This window comes from Chiloscyllium plagiosum, unplaced genomic scaffold (assembly GCF_037043375.1).
Source record: "Chiloscyllium plagiosum isolate Xiang-an unplaced genomic scaffold, Cpla_swu_hap1 HiC_scaffold_6, whole genome shotgun sequence".
NCBI lineage: Eukaryota > Metazoa > Chordata > Chondrichthyes > Orectolobiformes > Hemiscylliidae > Chiloscyllium > Chiloscyllium plagiosum.
Genome location: NW_028270144.1, coordinates 89921031 through 89940350, shown reverse-complemented (window position 1 = coordinate 89940350; position 19320 = coordinate 89921031). Strand labels below are relative to the sequence as shown.

Genomic DNA, 19320 nt, shown 5'->3' with positions numbered 1-19320 from the left:
TCCAGCATCTGCAGTCCTCACTTTCTCCTTCTCTTTCAATATGCTAGCCTCCCTATTTCCTTAGGCACCCATGGCAGATGACTCTTTTCCTACAGTCCTTCCTTTCCACTGGTGTACACTTTTGCTCAGCACTTTGAAAAAATTGCTTTAAAAATCCTCCATTGTTCTTTAACTGTCCCCACCATAAAATCTTTGCTTCCAGTCTACTTTAGCCCTCATCCTATTGTAGTCTGCCTTGTTTAAGCACAGGACCCTGGTATTGGATTTTATCTTTGCACTTTCCATCTGTACTGTAAATTCAACTATACTGCGATCACTCCTTCCATGAGAATCCCTAATTATGACATCATTAGTTATTCCTGTCTTATTACATAGGACCAGATCTAGGATAGCTTGCTCTCTCGTCGGTTCTATTACATACTATTTAAGAAAACTATCACAGATACATTCAATGAAATCCTCCTCAAGACCACCCTGACCAACCTGGTTCGACCAACCGTCACGTAGATTAAAATCCCCAGTGATAATTGCCTTATTTCACAGGCATTAGTTATTTCTTTGTTTATTGCCTGCCCCAATGGGATTATTATTTAATGGCCAATAGACTACACCTACCCATGACTTTTTCTTCTTAGAATTTCTAATTTCCACAGAAATGGATTCAACTTTATTCTCCATAGAACCTACATAATTTCTGACCACTGCCCTGATGTCATCCTTAAATATCTGAGCTACATCACCTCCCTTACTTCTCTGTCTGTCCTTCCAAATATTCTGATACTCCTGGATGTTTAACTCTCAGTCGTGACCATCCTGCAACCATGTCTCCATAATGGCTACTACATTTTTTTAAAAATTAGATTCCCTACAGTGTGGGAACAGGCCCTTCGGCCCAACCAGTCCACATCGACCCTCCGAAGGGTAACCCACCCAGACCCATTTCCCTCTGACTAACGCACCTAACACTATGGGCAATTTAGCGTTGTCAATTCACCTGACCTGCACATCTTTGGACTGTCGGAGGAAACTGGAGCACCCGGAGGAAACCCACGCAGACACGGGGAGAATGTGCAAACTCCACACAGACACAGTCACCAGAGGCAGGAATTGAACCTGGGACCCTGGTGCTGTGAGGCAGCAGTGCTAACCACTGAGCCATCATTTGCAATGATTTATGCCATTAACTCATCTTCCTTGTTACAAATGCTACGAACAATCAGATAAAATGCCCTTCCTTATGCTAATTTTTATACCCACTTTATGAATTCCAACATAGAGTCATAGAGATGTACAACATGGAAACAGACCTGTTGGTCTAACTCGTCTATGCCGACCAGGTATCCTAACGTAATCTAGTGCCATTTCCCAGCATTTCGCCCATATCCTTCCGAACCCATCTTGTTCCTAAATGCATTTTAAATGTTTTCATACAAGTCTCCACCACTTCCTCTGGCTGCTCATTCCATACACGCACCACCTTCCAACAATAATATCTTGTGAGTTATCCTTCGTTTTTACTTCTTTCATAGTTTGCCATGTAGTTAAACCCTCCTGCACACATGCTAACCTGCTGCTTTCCTCTTTATTTACCACCATACTTCCTGTCGTTTTCCCGTTCCCTTCCCCCCAACTCACTAGTTTAAAATCCTAGTGACCACCCATTATTATATATTGTAAATAATTGTGCCCTAGCACTGATCGCTGTGGCACGCTACTAGTTATAGGTTACATCCTGAAGATCCCTCTTTTCCCTATTCCCCATTTTCTATTAGCCAATTCCCTTTCCATGCTAATAGATTACCTCCAACACCATGGGCTCTTATCTTATCAGCTGGTCTAATATGTGGATAACATATCAAATACTTTGAAAGTCCAAATATATTTCATCCACAGCTTCCCCTTTATCTATTCTGCTTACTACCTCCTGATAGATTTGGCAGGCATAATTTCCCCTTCATGAAGCCATTCTGACTGCGCTTGCTTGTATTGTGCCTTACCACTGCATCCTTTATTATAAAGTCTAACTTTATAATAAACAGATGTCAAGCAAACGAGCTTGTAGTTACCTGTTTTGGTCTCCTTCTCTTTTTAAATGTAAGTGTTACACTGAAAATTTTCCAATCCTCTGGGACCTTTTCCAAATCCAAGGATTCCTGAAAAATTAGGACTAGCACGTCCACTTTATCTGCAGCTACTTCCTTTAATGTTTTAGGATGCGTCCTATCAGGTCCAGGGGGCGTAACAGTCTTTAGCCCCATTAATTTCCCAAGCACTCATTCCTTAGTGACAGTTACTGTATTTATTTCCCCTTCTCCTTTTACCCCTTAAGTATTTAATCATTTTAGAATGCTATAAAGTCTTCTGCTATGAAGACTGATTCAGTGCTGAGTATTTCTCCAGATGACTAAGGCTGCTTTCACCCTAGTGACAACCTCAGATCTGGTTGGCATGGTCTTGCTGTGGCCTCTGCTGCTGGTCCTTTTTTGTTGGAGAGGAATAGGAATCCCAGATCAGTACTATCCCTCCAGCAGGATTCCAGGATGCTGCCTAAAAAGTGGTGCGCCAATTTCATATTTCTGGGGAAAACGTTAACAACCATGCAGGACAATTCTGCACAATGCATATCCAAGTGCACAATGGGTCTTTAAAGATGGTGCAGGTTCAAGGGATGCTAGTGAACTCTAAGAAATCTGTTGAGTGGTCAGTTGTTCCAGGGTAGTCAGATGAAGGAAACGTCAACTGGGCATGGTAGGTAATTAATGAGGCAAGTTGGAGACATATGATGAAAAAAAAAAATCAGGCCCTGTGGGGATATGGCCTGCAAAAAAAAACTTGATGAAACTCAAGTTTAGCCAGAAAAATAATATTCAGTCCTGACAAGAGCCAGACTGAAAATTGTATTGGTAGGATGAATCTTAGAGATCTAAAATGATCCTTTAATAAAATGGAGGTAACTCTCCAATACAACGTTAGCTGACTTCAAAACCATTGAGGGGTGAAACAGAAGGTACTTTTCATGGTGTAAGTCTCACATCATCATGATTGGGATGGTTTAAGCAAACAATTTCCAGCAACTCAAAATCTCCTCAACCACCGTTTTCCTTAATAACCACCAACACTCTTGATAGAACTGCTTCAATGCAGATGTTATTCTTCTGTGACAAACTAAATGTCTGTTTCTGTACAGGTTTCCATCAAAATCCTCATGCAGTTTCTGTTCCCTTCAGGTAGATTAAATCATGAAACTACTATATCTTAAAAACAAGAAGTAATGTTCCATTTAAAGACACTCTCATTACTTATTTTCTCTTAAAATAAGAAATCACTAAAAGTTTATAAAATATCAACCAACGAGCTTGATCATAAACAAAAACAGAAATTGCTGGAAAAGCTCAGCAGGTCTAGCAGCATCTCTGCTTAGAAATGAGCGTTAGCATTTCAGGTCGAGTGACCCTTCCTCAGAACAGACCCTTCCTCTAAGCCTGAACATAATGTTACCATACTACTAAATGGTAATCAGCATACATGTATATGCTTACGACATTTAGCTTTCCATTTATACCTTTGTCATTAATTCAAGAACTGTTGTTTCATTTTCTGAGAGCCTATCCGAAATTATGTCTTTAATTTGAAAGAAAGTTACCAATACCAGTCTCCTAGCTAACACCAACACTGACATGTCTTTGGCCTTGACACATTAAACCCTGGCTGTTAAAAAATTCAAAACTTAGCAGCATATTGTCAAATTCCAAATGTAGTTTCCTCTTTATGTCTGTTCTATCACCAAGACTGCTAATTGTCAACATTAAAACTACATGCCCCCACTCTATTTTCATCTTCCAAAAGTCTAGTAGGACCCTTCAATACCTTGAGAACACAATTCTTCGGAGAATCTTTTAAACATTTCCATGAACTCAACTCAATACAAGCGCTAAAGCGTAAAATAATGCAGCCAAGTCTACATTCACACCCTAATCATCCTACATCTTGCTTAATGAGGATTAAGAATCTAACTTTAAAATTATTTTCATTGAGACTTCCTCCTAGCGCCACTAGAGCTTAATCTCACCATCAAACATCAAGTCAATATCTCAAACTCTGTTGATGATTCCATCTATTCTGGAGATCTTCCCTCCACGCTAAATTACTTCATACTGCTCCAACCACAAGCATCCTCTCCAAGTTCCATGAAGACTACATTAACAGACCTAATATTTCAAGTCTGTTGCTGTTCACTAAACTGATTTCCTCCTTGTTCATCACTGACATTTTATTTACTTAACACTATTTTGTTTCCCTCATCTATACCCCAGTGACTGAGGGCTCGCCACTTCTTCTTTGGAGATAAGCCCAACCAGTCTGGTTGAACTCACACTGGATAATTTCTCCTTTAATTCTATTCATTTTCTCTAAATAAGGCATGTTACAATGGACACCATGTGGTGTTAATGTTGTGTTAATTGAATTCTTGAAGTTAAAGATAAACAGGTGGAGGATTTGAATTCGTTTGCAGGTCTTGTGACATAGTGGTACTGTCCCAATGTCTGAGAGAGGAGACCATGGGTCACATCCCACCTGCTCCTGAAGTGCGTTGTAACATTTTATACTCTACCTGCTCAGAGATATTTATAATGATGAATATCAAACTAAATTTTAAAAAATCTTGTGGCACAGAGGTTGTGTACCTTTGACCCAGAAAGCCTGAGTTGAAGTCCATTTGATTTTATTTTATTTATAGATGCTGGGTTAGTTCAGTTGGTTAGATGCCTGGTTTGCAATGCAGAGTGATGCCAACAGCATAGGTTAAATTCCTATACCAGCTGAAGTTAGGAAGAGATTTGCCTTCTCAACCTCTCCTCTTGATTGAGGCACAGTGACTGTCAAGTTAAACCATCTCCAGTCATCTTTCTCTAATTAGACTCATACAGAGTGTGTGTGTGTGTGTTCATTCGTTCGTTCTCTTGGAGTGTCCCTGCCCCTAGACCAGAGAGGCCTGGATTCAACCCCCGCCTGCTCCAGACGTGTGTTATATCATCTCTGAACAGTTTGATGAGGAAAGTAACTCGATGGAAGACATGAGTCTTAAGAACATATAGTCCCTTCCTGTTCTCCCTAGTCTCCCCCCCATCTCTTCACAACAGGTTGATGAGAAAATGTCTTAAACACAGGATCTTGTGGTGCAGCGATTGTGTTCCTACCTGTGAGCCAGTAAGCCTAGGTTCAAATCCCACCTGCTGCAGAAGTGCATAATAACATTTCTGAACAGTTTGATGAGGAAAATAACTCTTGATCACCTATAAAGAGAGACTTCTATGTTGTCGAGGGTAAGTGAAGGAGGAGATAGACATGTATAATGATATATTCTGTAAATAAATCTAATATTGAGTAAAAAGATCAACTTCTGGTTTCCTACTTCACCAGCTAGCTTATTAGTATCCTCTGACAGTGTTTTATTAACAGGCATGCAACACAAGAGCAAGAAGGTGATGTTGAACATGTGTAATGCACTTGTTAGACATCAGCTGCAATACTGTGTACAGTTGCGGGTGCCACATTGTAGAACAGATGAGAATGCATTGGAGAGAGAGCAGAAGTGATTTACAAAAATAGTTCCAGGATTGTAAAACTTCAGCCATGAGGATAGATTGGAAAAGTTGATATTGATCTCCTTAGAGAGATGAAGGCTGAGACGAGGTTCAAAATCATGAATAGGCTGGGTAGAGTAGATAGGGAGAAGCTGTTCCCATTCTAAAACAATTCAAGGACAGAGGGCACAAATGTAAAGTGATGTGCAAAAGAAGTAAGGATGTGTGAAAAAAACTTTTTCAGTCCGCCAGTAGTTAGGTTATAAAACACACTGCTTACAAGTGTGGTGAAGGCAGGTTCAGTTGGGCATTCAAGAGGACACTGGATGATTATTTGGATAGAAATAACAAATAAGTAATAATGCAAGCATATGGGGAAATTGGCACTAGATAATGACGCACATTTGAAGAGCCAGTTCATGCATATTGGGCCAAATTCAGTGATTTTGAAATTCTGTAACAGTGATTTAACACAAAGGTCCTATCTAAGCCTTTTTTCTGCAGGATATATGGGGTACCCCCTTACTGTTATGACTTTTTTTTTCCTAATACACTGAGAACTGTACCAGTGCCGTTCCCTGAATTTGTCCTGTACTATAAAATCATGTTAACTTCCAACTTATATTCTTCTCTCAAGGTAATATTAAATGTATACAGAGCACCTAAACTAGATGGCTATTGCTAAAATTCTCAAAGAAATTCAAAGATGTTTAATAATTACAGGAGAATTGCAATACATTGACATTTTCAAGAATATGAACAATATTAGATTAGAAATTAAGGTACATATTAAGCATATTATGTGTAGTTGAGAAAATGTTGCAAATCATTTTACAAATTGTGTAACGAGATGTTCAAGAGTATTTAAGAAACAATCAAAATTAATTCAGAAGCAACAGGTCATACTATGACTTCCTCAGTAATTTTATATATTGCATTACTTTATGTCCAAAAGTCAACATGATTGAATTAGTCACATGTGGCCACACATAGCCTCTTCTCTTCCAGGATTTGCAACAAAGCACATGTACATCAGCACATGTACCCTCTTTCATGCAGGAGGTAAACAATACAGAATGGGAGAGGAAGTGATGGAAGGTTTTCAACAAGTACCAGACCAAAGTAAGACACACAGTATACCACAACAGCTTTAATTTGAACAAAGTTAAATAATCTATTTTGACAAAACTGTCATATCCACCAAACTGCTTCAGTTATAAAACACGTTAGTAATACAAAACATATGCTGTACATCATGTATCAAGATACTCTGATCATGCAACATTTACAAAACAAAATCTTACAAAAACAGTTGCAAGAGTTCACGTCAGAGTTTTGATAACAGGACTGTAAACAATGTTTTAAAAACATAGCTTTCGCAAAGTGGCCTGGATTTTGCAGGATTAATAATGACAAGGCTGTCAGCACCCACTATTACTGTTCCTGTATAGGAACTGACAATTTTTGATGTCTGCACATGTTCAGTTAAACACAGATTCCATAAGTTGCTGACAGTGATATCCCATTCCTCTACAGGGTACACTGGTTTCATTTGTGAAGGCTGAAACAATGAAAGATCACTGATCTATTGTCAACGTTATTCATATATACACTATTTCTGTTGTAAGGATCAGTGAATAAAATGTTACATCTTTTTATAGGACCATAACACATACATTTTCCTGACTTTTCCCCAATAACTTTGATTCCCTTACAGATTAAAAACCTGTCTATCTCAGCTTTGAATATACTTAATGCCCCAGCCTCAACAGCCTACTGTGGTAAAGAACTCCAAGATTCACAAAAAGTCAAAGAACTGCAGATGCTGAAAATCAGACAAAAAAAAAAGTTTCTGGGAAAACTCAACAAATCTGGCAACATCTGTGGAGAGAAAGCCCCAACTATTTAATATATTGGACATGGAGAGGTTAGGTGAATGGGCCAAAAGTTAGCAACTGAAATTTAATGCAGCTAAATTTGAGGTTATCCATTTTTGATGAAGGAATAGAAAGACAACTGATTATCTAAATGGAGGGAAGCGTCAGAGTAGTTGGCTGCAGAGAGATCTGGGTGTCCTTGGGCATGAAGTGCAGAAAATCAGTTTCAGCTGCAATAAGGAAGGCAAATAGAATTTTGGCATTTATTGTTCGAGGAATAGAGTATAAATGTAAGGAACTGTTGCTGCAACTGTATAATGCAAAAGTGAGACCACACCTGGAGTACTTCGTACAATTTTGGTCCTCTTACTTGAGGAGGGATGTAGTTGCATTGATGGCAATTCAGAGGAGATTCACTAGATTGATTCCAGAGATAATAGGTTTGTCTTATGAAGAAAAATTGAGCAGTTTAGGCCTATACTGTCTGGAATTTAGAAATCGGAGAGGAGATCTAAATGAGGTATACTAGATGCTAAAGGTAATTGATAAAGTAGACATAATGTGAGGCAATCTAAACGGAGTGTGTAGTTTTAGGATAAAGAGTAGCATATTTAAAACAAAGATAAGGACAAATTCTGTCAAAGGGTTATGAATCTGTAGAATGCATTACCCCAGACCATGGTGGATACTGAACAAATTTATTTAGTAATGGGTTGAAGGGTTATGAAGAGTTGGGCAGAAAAGTCAAAATAAGTCCAAGATGATATCAGCTATGATCATATTAAATGGTGGAGTAGGCTAAATAGCTGAATTGTCTATTCTTGCTCCTACTTCTTATGTTCTTACGTAATGGGGTTAAAGGCCAATAGGTCCCTTGGACTTGATGGTTTGAGTCTTAGGATTTTCTGAAAAGGGCTTATGCCCGAAATGTCGATTCTCCTGTTCCTTGGATGCTGCCTGACCTGCTGCACTTTTCCAGCAACACATTTTCAGCTCTGATCTCCAGCATCTGCAGTCCTCACTTTCTCCTCTTAGGATTTTCTACAAATTTGCTACTGATATAGTAGATGCATTAATAATAATCTTCAAAGAATCCTTATCTTCTGGAAGAGTCCCAGAGGATTGGAAAATTGCCAATGTAATGGCTTTATTCAAATAGGGACAGAGACAAAAACAGACGACTGTAGGCCAATTAGTTTGAAAATCAATCTTTGGGAAAATGTTAAAGTCTGTTAAAAGGACATAATAACAGAGCATTTAGAACCACAATATTATCAAGTATAGTCAGCATGACTTCATAAAAAAAGAAATCATGGTTGAATCTTTTTTTCAGTTCTTGAAGAAGTTGCAAGCAAGGTAGATAAAGGGGAACCAGTCTATCAGGTAATAGGTAAGGCAAATACAATGTTGGACTTTATTTCAAAGGAAATGTAGGGGAAAAAAAGGGGGGTCTTTCTAAAACTGAGATGTGGATCAGACCACAGCTGGGATACTGAGCAGTTCTGGGCCCTTAAGTGAAGCAAAGATTTTGGTATTGGAGGTAGTCGAGAGAAGGTTCACAAACTGATTCCCAAGTATGGAGGGACTTTCTTACATGGAGAGATTGAGTAGATTGGGCTTGAAGTCACAGGAGTGTAGAAAAACAAGAGGCCACCTTACTGAAACATTGAAGATTCTAATGAGCTTGGCAGAGGCTGCTTTCACATGAGGGACAGTTTAGGACCAAAGGCACAATCTCAGATTAAGAAGACATCATTTAAGACAGAGATGAGGAGTATTTTTTTCACTGGGTCATGAAGTATATTTAAGGCTTTGATGCACAGTTCATTAACAGAATCAAGGATTAGGGACAGTGTACGTGCATAAGAAGTTTAAAGAAAATGCAAAAGTTAGTAGCATGATAGGAAGGAAAATTTGCATAAGAATGCTTATGAGATAAGATGCAGATACTAGATAATTTTCATCATTCAGTATTTAAAATTTAATAAACTCTGAAAGGATATATCTACACTTACTGAGACTACTGAGTTGACGAATGATGGCTGCTAGAGTATTGTTTGTGACACATTCCAGTTCATTGCTAATTCCGTCAGGTAAAGCACCATGACAAAGATGCCTGGGTTCAATGTTCCTCTTTACTAATGGCATATTTTCTTGTGAGGATACAGAGTTACCTGCTAAAAACAACATGCAATATTTAACAAGAGGACAAGGCAACAAACTCAATTCCATTTAATTTAATTATAAACTTTATCGCTGCACATTAGCTGGACAAAATCACATACCTAAAAGACAAAGCTGCTAAATTTTACAGCATATCATGATGAACCTAATAATCAATACATTTTGAGAATTAAATGGCACTTATTTTAATATCGTTAAAGAGAGATTTACCATTGAAAGCAAACATATGAAGTAAGGGACAAATCGTTTCAAGTACAAATGGCTATCAGATTAAAGTATTATGGAAAAGAGAGAAATGCTGACCTGCTAATCCTGTTCTCACTGTAGCGACGGATCATACCTAGTCATAGCTGAAAGAAGCTTGCCTGGAAAATGGAAACATCTGTTGATTAACAGTTTGACAAATAAAGTTACCATATTTAAATAAGCAGGAATAAATTCATAAATACTGACTTGCATAACAACAATCACTACATTTCAAACAATTAGCACTTTGAAACACTTTGACAAATGTGATAATAAGGCATTATACAAATTTAAATTATTTTTATATTCACACAGTGCTCACTGTAGGACTAGATTAATCAGTTGTAAACAAGTTGTGCTTTCATATCTAGGAGTGGTCTTAATTTAAAGACCTCATGATTAACAGCTAATACAACATTTATAGGTGGCTTGTATAATATTTATAAAACATATTCCTTAAACAAGGACTCTTGACCTAAACAAATCAGCTCATTAATATGTAACTTTATGAGTAAGACTAGTTGATAATTTTGGTAAATGGCAAGACTTTTTATCTTTTATCTTAGCATATTCCAACCAGATCCTACAGGGTGCACAATCATGCATTTATTCAAAAATCCAAAAAGTGGACTCTATCATTATTATACTTCTAAGATTTTCTATTTCTTTTTCCTGCTACTCTTCCACTTATTGGGAAATGATGTAACTTTTATTCTGCAATTTTTTCTAGCTGTCCTATCCCATACTTCCAAACATTTTCCATCGCCCTTTCCCCAACCAATGTCTAAAGTTGAACAAGATGTTTTGCAATTTATGGCCTATTAGGCTCACCAAGCTAAGTTTTAAAACCAATATACTCTCCATTACTGAGAGTTACTACTTCCAGCTCTGTACCATAAGAGCATAAAATACAAATGTAGGCCACTCAGCTCACAAAGTCTGTCCTGCTATCATGGCTGACTTGATACCCCTCAATACCATTTTGTAGGCTTTCCCCTCAACTCTGGGACTCCCATACTGTTTAAAAGTCTGTCTCTCTCAGTCTTAAATATACTTAACAACCCAACCTCAACAGCACGAGGTGGTAAGAATTCCACAGATGCAGTACCCTCAAAGAAATTCCTCATCATGCCTTAAAATGTGTGACCCTTTATTTGGAGGTCATACCCTCTAGCCCTAGATTCTCACACTAGGTAGACCTTTTTCTGCATCTACCCTCTCAAGTCTCCTAAGAATATTTTATGTTTCAAAAAAGTTGTCTCTCATTCTTCTAAAGTAGTACAGGCCCAACATACTTAACTTCTCCTCATAAGACAGTCCCACCATACCCAGTATCAACCTAGTGAACCAACTCTGGACTGTCTCCAATTGACCAAGTATTTTTCTTTAGATAAGGGCCCAAAACTGTTCACAGTATTTCAGCAGTGGTCTAACTAATGCCTTGTATAGTTTTAGCAAAACATGCAGACTTTCATATTCCAATCCCTTTGAAATAAAGACCAACATTCCATGGTTTTCTCTTATACCCACTGAACTTGCTGGGCTTTTGTGATTTATGCACTGGACTCCAGAATCTCTGTTCTGTACTTCCTGCAACCTTTTTTTATGTAAATGATATTCAGCTCCTCCATTTTTCCTGCATACCTACATTTTCCTACATTACCTTCCAATGTCCACTTGCCTAAACTGTTCATGTCCCTCTGCAAACTCTGTCATCCTCACCACTTGCCTTCCTTCCTATTTTTGGAATATTCACAACATTGACTATGTACCATCATTTTTCTCATCCTAGTCATTGTAACATTACCAACATATGAAACTGAGAGTCAAGAAAATGCAGCTGATCCATCAAACCTGTCGTACAGTTATGATGCTAGGTACGGATCAATTGGCAGCATTTTTGGTTTTGAGACTGATTACTTTGGTCTCATCCGTCTCTCAGACTTGAGCACAAAAATATCAAATAACATGGGGTGCTGTAATGGTGACGATGCCATATTATGAATGAGAAGAAGTATCCAATGTACCAATGGTTCATCAACTGTTCCTTCTAATGATTTGGTTAATAACATAATCAGAAAGCTCAATTAATTGAGATTTTCAACTTACAAAATATAGCACTGAATATTCAGTTGAAGGACGCTTTTTGGCAAAAACAAGAAAAATATTTTGGAAAATTTAATCACCCATCGTGGAGGTCAAGCAAAGACCTGCCTTTAAGAGTTCCATGATGAATCCTTTAAGCTATGTAGGTATGTCCTACAGGATCTATAGTACAGGATCTTAACACGGCATCTAGTTTAAGGAAGCAATACTTAAAATCTTAGTGAGGCTGAGATCCCTGCAGAGATTGGGATTGGAATTGGGATGAGTTGTGAACAAATTATGTTCCTCATTCATCTTGGTTATTTGTTCCAGTGACATTCATGCAGATCACACATATTTCAATAGTCCCAAAATGGTTGTACAAGTGCTGATGGCCAGAGTAAGGCAAGTGGGCATGTTCTGAATGCAGAAATTATAGTGTGTAGTGATTGCAACAAGGTCAGCCAAGTGGACCTCAGAATAGGAATTCGCTGATCAGGGATGTTGATATGGTCAAATTGGGAGCCCTGGCTGACAGATAAAATGAAGAATGTCAGGCTTACTGACAATCTGTGATCTGGCTCTGAGGGAATTGGAGCAGCTTCAAAGACTTATTACAGATACCGGCCTCTGTGGAGTTATTTCAGTGGCGACAATAGTAAAGCACATTGCTGAAGAAATTCACTCAACAGTTGTCTTTTGAGTTGGGATAAGGATTTCTGGCATTATGATCTTATTTGGAAGGCTTGACTTGTTCAACCCTGCCATCGAAGACTGGGCCCATTATGTAGAATGAATGTGGTGTTTTTTTTCAGAAAAAATGACATTGAGGAAGATGAAAAGCAACAAGTAATTCTCCCGATAGCTTGTTGACCCACAGCTCTTTCGGTTATTAGGATCCTAACTTTCCCTAAGGCACCAGATACTACAACCTTTCAAGAGTTGACAGATTTAGTTAAGGAATATTACGACCCTAAGCCTGATTCTGAGGCACTATAATTTTTACTTGCTAATTCAAGAACCAGGGGTATCCCATGTCAGAATTTTTGATGAGGTTAAGATGACTGGCAGAGGCATGTGACTTTGATTTAACCCTTAATGAGATGCTGAAAGGCCATTTGGTATGTGGGATTAATGATGTAACTACATAAAAGCACCTACCAGCTGAATCCCAACTGGACTTCAAACAAATATTACAACTGGTTTTATCATTGGAAAAGGCAGCAAGTGAGGCATATGAGTTGCAGTGTATCCCATTGAAAGGTGGATACCGTCGCCAATCCGACTGAGCTTGGGGAACACCACTCGAATAATGGCAATTGCACTGCCTCACTCATGACATACCCCGAACACAGGGGCTCTAGGTTAGCCCACAGCAAAAGCCCAAAACAAAGCCAATCCTCTGCCAAACGATTACAATTTTCTTCAGGTTCTGGGCCAGCAAGCAATTGTGGTGCTGATATGCAGACTGGAGACAGCAAAGGAGTCCTACTTGATCTAAATTGGGTAAGAGAACTCCTAGGCAGATATCCAGGAGAGTGTACACTCTGGATAGTGCAACATCTGGGTTGAAACAGTTAAATTGCTTCAAATATCCAAATCAGAACCAATTAAAATAACATCCAGTTAAGTGTTCATCCAGTTCTAATGGAGATTGATAGGGGAATCTTTACAGATTAAGGGTACAATTTTTGTTCTGGTTGCTTATGATTGCAGTAAAAGGCTCAGGCCCAAGTTTTATGGGACAAAATTAGTTGAGAAAGATTCGCCTAGATTTGCTCAACATTGTTTGATTAGAAAATGGCTTCCTGGGTGAAGTCCTAATTAAATATCTGAAGTCTTTCAGGAAGGTTTAGGGACTATCAAAGGAGCCAAGGTCATCTTACAACCATACAGCTTTAACATGGAGTTCAATAGCTTCCAAATTGCCCCACCTCCCACCCAACCTCATCCCAGGCCGTGTCCTTCCTCTCTACCCCCTCCCCTTAACCTGACCTGACCCATTCATCTTCCTTCTCACCTATCTGCTCCACCCCTCCCACTGACCAGTCACAGGTATCTACCTGCATCCACCTATCGCCATCCCATCCACCTTCCCCCAGCCTGAACCCCCCCCCCCCCCCATTTATTTCACTGTCCCCTTACCCTCCCCTAGTCCTGATGAAAGGTTCTAACCTGAAACGTTGATTCTCCTCCTCCTCGGCTACTTGACCTGCTATGCTTTTTCCAGCTCAATTTTCTATCCAGCTGGAAGTGGAAAAATACTTACTAACAGGTGACCCCTCTTTGGGTTTTGTTGGAGACAAATCAGACCACTGGAAGAACCTCCTAGCTCCAAGAGTAATTTTTATACTGAGGAAAATCAAAATAAATTCCTGAAAGCTGCATCACACAATCATTTTCCATAACATACAAGGGAACTCAAATAGAAATAAAAGTAGATTAAGGGTCTCCCTTAAAATTTTTGGGCCAAAAGAATAAGTGGCTCTGAAATATGTCAGTTGCCAGTAGTGCTTGCTTTGACTAATGAGTTACATACAGTAATCCTTTGAGTTAATAACAACTTTTTTTTTAAAAAAAGTTACTGGTTTCAGACCAGTATTCTTCTATTCCCTTCAGATAATTTAAAGGAATACAAGGGATCATAAGAGCCTCACATATGTTATGCATATACAATCAAAAGGATCAAGTAGCATTGTGATAGTATTCCTACCTCGGAGTCAGAAGGTCCAGCTTCAAGTCGCACATGCTCCAGAGATGTGGCATAACATACCTGAACAGGTTAACTAGAAATACCTACCATTGATCAAAATAATGGTTTGAATAATGCTCCAATTTACTTGATTACTGTTGCATTTGCTGATGCTAACTGTTGCTGTTATACTCATTTGGGATTAACTTGGAGTCAGGGTAGCATTACTCAAACAAGCCCTTTCTATAAACTTTCAGGCAGACAACAGTCAAAATCAAGGCAGCAAATAAGAAATGTAAACACAGATATGACTCAGCTAGTTGTGTTTGGATTCCAAAAGACCTAGAGCATCACACAGTCAGCACAATGAATTTGCAAGTCCCCTGCAGTAAAATTAATTCAGTAAAAACTCTAAAGCAATCTAATATTCATTTTAATTTTGAAAGTTCTTCAGAAATTATTTAAGGTCTTATGCCACTCAATTTATAATCTACTCGCAACTCCAGAAGCCCATATGGATGAATTGGAAATACTGTACCTACACAATCAGATTACGGACAGAAAATAAAACTGGAACACCTCAAAAAGCAAGCTGCTTTCTTAAAAGCATGGAAATTGATTTCTATGAAAGGAGTTAAGCTTTAGGTCATTTGAACATGCAAGACAAGTGTTTATTTGCTGTTAGGCATGGATGATAACAGGTCACAACAACAGGAAGCCAGCTGGAATTTTCAACTGTAAAAATAATCAGCCTGTTAAAAACATTTAAAAATACAGAACTACAGTTTAAAACTAGCATTTATTTTAAATTGTTAGTATTAAATGTAATTGTTTGTTTACAGTTTTAGTGTTCAAGATTTACCAAGATGAATGGTGTAGGAGTATTAATTTTAGTTAATTTGCTATCCCTTATATCAAGATTTTTATTTCTTGAGCAGCAAGCTGCAAACTGATTCTTAGTTGCATCCAACGCAGTGTTTCTTTAAAACAAAAAAGGCTTAAAATATATGATTACAATATTTGATTCATTTTGTATCAAATATGAAGAAACTTACCCAAATGCTCTGAATCCCTACAGCTAAATTCAAAAACACAGATTTTGTAATGATGGTGGAATTGCAACTTACCGTTTGGAATCCTTAAATTTACATTCTTGTATCTTTTTGAAATCAACTGCTACCAAGTAGCAAACAAGATATGGCTCCTTTGCACAATATAAAGGAAATTAAGTTTTATGCTTTAAATAGATTTCGAGCCCTGTACACATGACAGTTAACAGTTGCCAACAGACCACCCTTAACAAAAGATAAGACTTTCCTCGAGCATACAATAGGAAAACGCAGTGCAAATTTTCCATCTGGCTTTTTCCCAGAGCTCAACCAACTTATGATTTCTGTATTGGCTAGCAGTCCTATCTAAAAGAGATGAGTATTTCACAAATCAGGGTACAGCAACTACGATTTTGAGATTAACGAGGGATATCAGGGCTGAACAATTGCCACTTCCTCTACAAAATCATAATAAAGCATTCAAAACCAAATCTGAAATTAGGTGCTAGAAATATAAAAGATACCAGTATTACATCTTAATTTCTTGCACCAGCTTTCATGTTATCCAATCACATGATCCCAGTATGGTTGGCAACTTGGCAAGCAATCCAAATGTTGCATTTATTCAAGTTCAATTATAATTTCAAATCATAGTGTTACAAATGTACCTGATCAGTACAAAACTCCATCATCTTACAAAGAGATTTGCAGTACTGTCAGGCCTCCACAAGCAACATTGTTGAAATGGGGGCAAGTTAATCTAACTTAACACTTTTATAGTGTCCGTTCAACCATATTATCGTATTAAATATCTATTTTTCTGAACCATCAGCAGTAAATACCATCAACTCTTCCAGCCTTTCTATTGACAGTAGTCAGGTTGCTTCAGCAGATTAAAAGGTAGCTTTCCTATTTTCCAACAACTACATCTGCTTGAACTTAAAGATTAAGTTTAGGCCATTTCTGGGTGTCAATTTAGTCTGCATTTGCACCTTGAGTTCATCACTGAAATTCACTCTTCCGTTAATATCAGAGTGGATAAGCAATCAAGGTTCATGTTGAAATAAATTAAGATCACAACACCATGCTTCAATTTGCAGCACTCTTCATGTCACTGTGATAGAAACAATGCAAGACGGTTCAACACATTTGAGATGCCAATACAGGATCAAATAAACACTGGAATGTGAACTACATCAGGATTTCATAAAATGTATTGAAAATAGAGTTTTGTTAACACACATTAAAATGCTGTTTAGCAGATAAATAACTGATCATTTAATGGTAAAAACAAACTGCTGGAGAAATTCAGTAGGTCTGAAAATATCTGTGGAAAAAAAACAAAGTTAATGTTTCGAGTCTGATATGACTTCTTTAGAACAGAACTATTTTTTGGAATGCTATTCAAGTGAAGAATGATGTATTTACTCAACTTCACATCCATTTCCTGGTTTCCCATTATTATTTCCCAGCCTCATTCTCTACGGGGTGTATGTTCATTTTTGCCTCTTCCTTTTTATATACTTAAAGAAGCTCTTCTTTCTGTTTTGATATTGTTAGATTACGTCTATCAGAAAAGTTGAAGATTTTCTGAGGTGTGACTGCGCTAGTTTCCTGAAACAATTGTTTTAGATCTAACAAAGGAACTAGCCATAGTAAAATTCAAAAAAGGTCATGAGCCATATTTGATTAACATGAACATTAATCTATCAGTGATAACATCGTCAATTTCAGAGATCCAGAATTGGACTTTTAAAAAATGGTAGATAAGAATCAAAACCAGGGTTTGTACCCCATTCCAAGTACTCCCAATTTTCTCTAAACTCTTTAAAAATCACCCAATTAACTCATTAAACAAATTACAAATACTACTCTCTAGGGGTGGTGTCAAGATAATAAAAAGGAAATAGAAGGTAGAGAAATAATGGAGGGAACTAAATCAAGTGAAAATACACTCTCTCTCATACTCATAACCGCCCCCCCCCCAAATTAAATAGGACTCTATGGTGCCCAGCTCTCAGATTTTAGCTCTTTTGGTGGTTTATTTGAACGAAATCACCCATTTCACAAAGTAAACAACTGATGAATTACCAAAAGGAAAAGGTTGGGAAAGAGGGAAGGGCTAAATCAAGATAGAACTGAAAGAGGAGGGTTCCCAGCTCTTGTGACAATCAACATCTTCCATGGTGGTATTAGAACTTATGTCCGCTAGAACATTAACCTGGTGTTCTGGATTACTAGCCCGGTGACATTACCACTCAGCATCCAAATCAATAGCCTGTTCCCACCTTTTACCCTATCCTTCGGTCTCTTCCGCCACAAGTACTAAACTCTTCTCTTTGTTAAACTCTCCTTTGATAAGGTGCCTCACGGGAGGCTGCTGAGTAAGGTGAGGGCCTATGGTGTTCGAGGTTGAGCTGCTGGCATGGATTGAGGATTGGCTGTCTGACAGAAGGCAGAGAGTTGGGATAAAAGGTTCTTTTTTGGAATGGCAGCTAGTGACAAGTGGTGTCCCACAGAGTTCAGTGTTGGGGCCGCAGCTGTTCACTTTGTATATTAATGATCTGGGTGAAGGGAATGGAGGCATTCTGGCGAAGTTCGCCGATGATACGAAGTTAGGCGGACAGGTTGTAGTTCTGAGGAGTTGAGGAGTCTGCAGAAACCTTGATCCTATACTTATCAAGAACCTATCTCTGTCTTAAATACACTCAATGATTTGCCCCCCACAGCCCTGCTTTTACTGGAAATGATCATTGGTAGTTGAGGTGCAAATTACATTTTGATTTGATATGACATCTACTCACCTAACATTACAATATTCACCACTATGCATTATCTATATTGCAAATAATTTAAGAAATACATCGACTTAGACAGTTTAGGAGAGTGGTCTAGGAAATGGCCAATGAAATTCAATGTGTGCAAATGTGAGGTCTTGCACTTTGGAAAACAGAATACAGGCATAGACTATTTTCTCAATGGTGAGAAAATTCAAAGCCAAAGTACAAAGGGATCTGGGAGTGCTAGTCCGGGATTCTCTAAAGGTTAACTTGCAGGTTGAGTCTATGGTTAAGAAAGCGAATACAATGTTGCCTGTTATCTCAAGAGGGTTGCAATGTAAAAGCAGCAATGTGCTACTGAGACTTTATAAAGATCTGGTTAGGCCTATTTAGAATACTGTGTACAGGTTTGGGCCCCACACCTCAGGAAGGACATATTGGCACTGGAGCGTGTCCAGCGGAGACTCACACAGATGATCCTTGGAATAGTAGGCCTAACATATGATTAATGGCTGACTATCCTGGGATTGTATTCATTAGAGTTTAAAGGTTGAGAGGAGATCTCACAGAAACTTACAAGATAATGCATGGCTTTGAAAGGGTGGATGCTGATAATTTGTTTCTGTCAGGTGGGGATACTAGGACCTGTGGGCACAGCCTTAGAATTAGAGGGGTCAATTTAAAATGGAAATGAGGAGACATTTCTTCAGCCAGAGAGTGGTGGGCCTGACGAATTCATTGCCACACAGTGCAGAGGAGGCCGGGACATTAAATTTCTTCAAGGCAGAGATAGATAAATTCTTAATCTCGCAAGGAATTAAG

General features: G+C 38.3%; 1 protein-coding gene across 6 annotated transcripts in view; it reads right to left on the bottom strand.

The window, feature by feature from the left end:
- Window positions 1–19320, bottom strand: part of LOC122550764 (actin-binding protein WASF3) — a 126735-nt gene that overhangs the window by 88826 nt on the left and 18589 nt on the right. For 4 of the 6 annotated variants that reach the window (XM_043691992.2, XM_043691991.2, XM_043691996.2 and 1 more), the window contains 2 exons: window positions 9950–10011; window positions 9478–9639 (listed from right to left, as the gene is read on the bottom strand). In XM_043691992.2, coding sequence (XP_043547927.1) covers window positions 9478–9610 — 133 coding nt within the window. In that variant the 5' untranslated portion in view covers window positions 9611–9639; window positions 9950–10011. The remainder of the gene's footprint in view (window positions 1–9477; window positions 9640–9949; window positions 10012–19320) is intronic. The other 2 variants (XM_043691995.2, XM_043691993.2) reach the window with 1 other exon arrangement.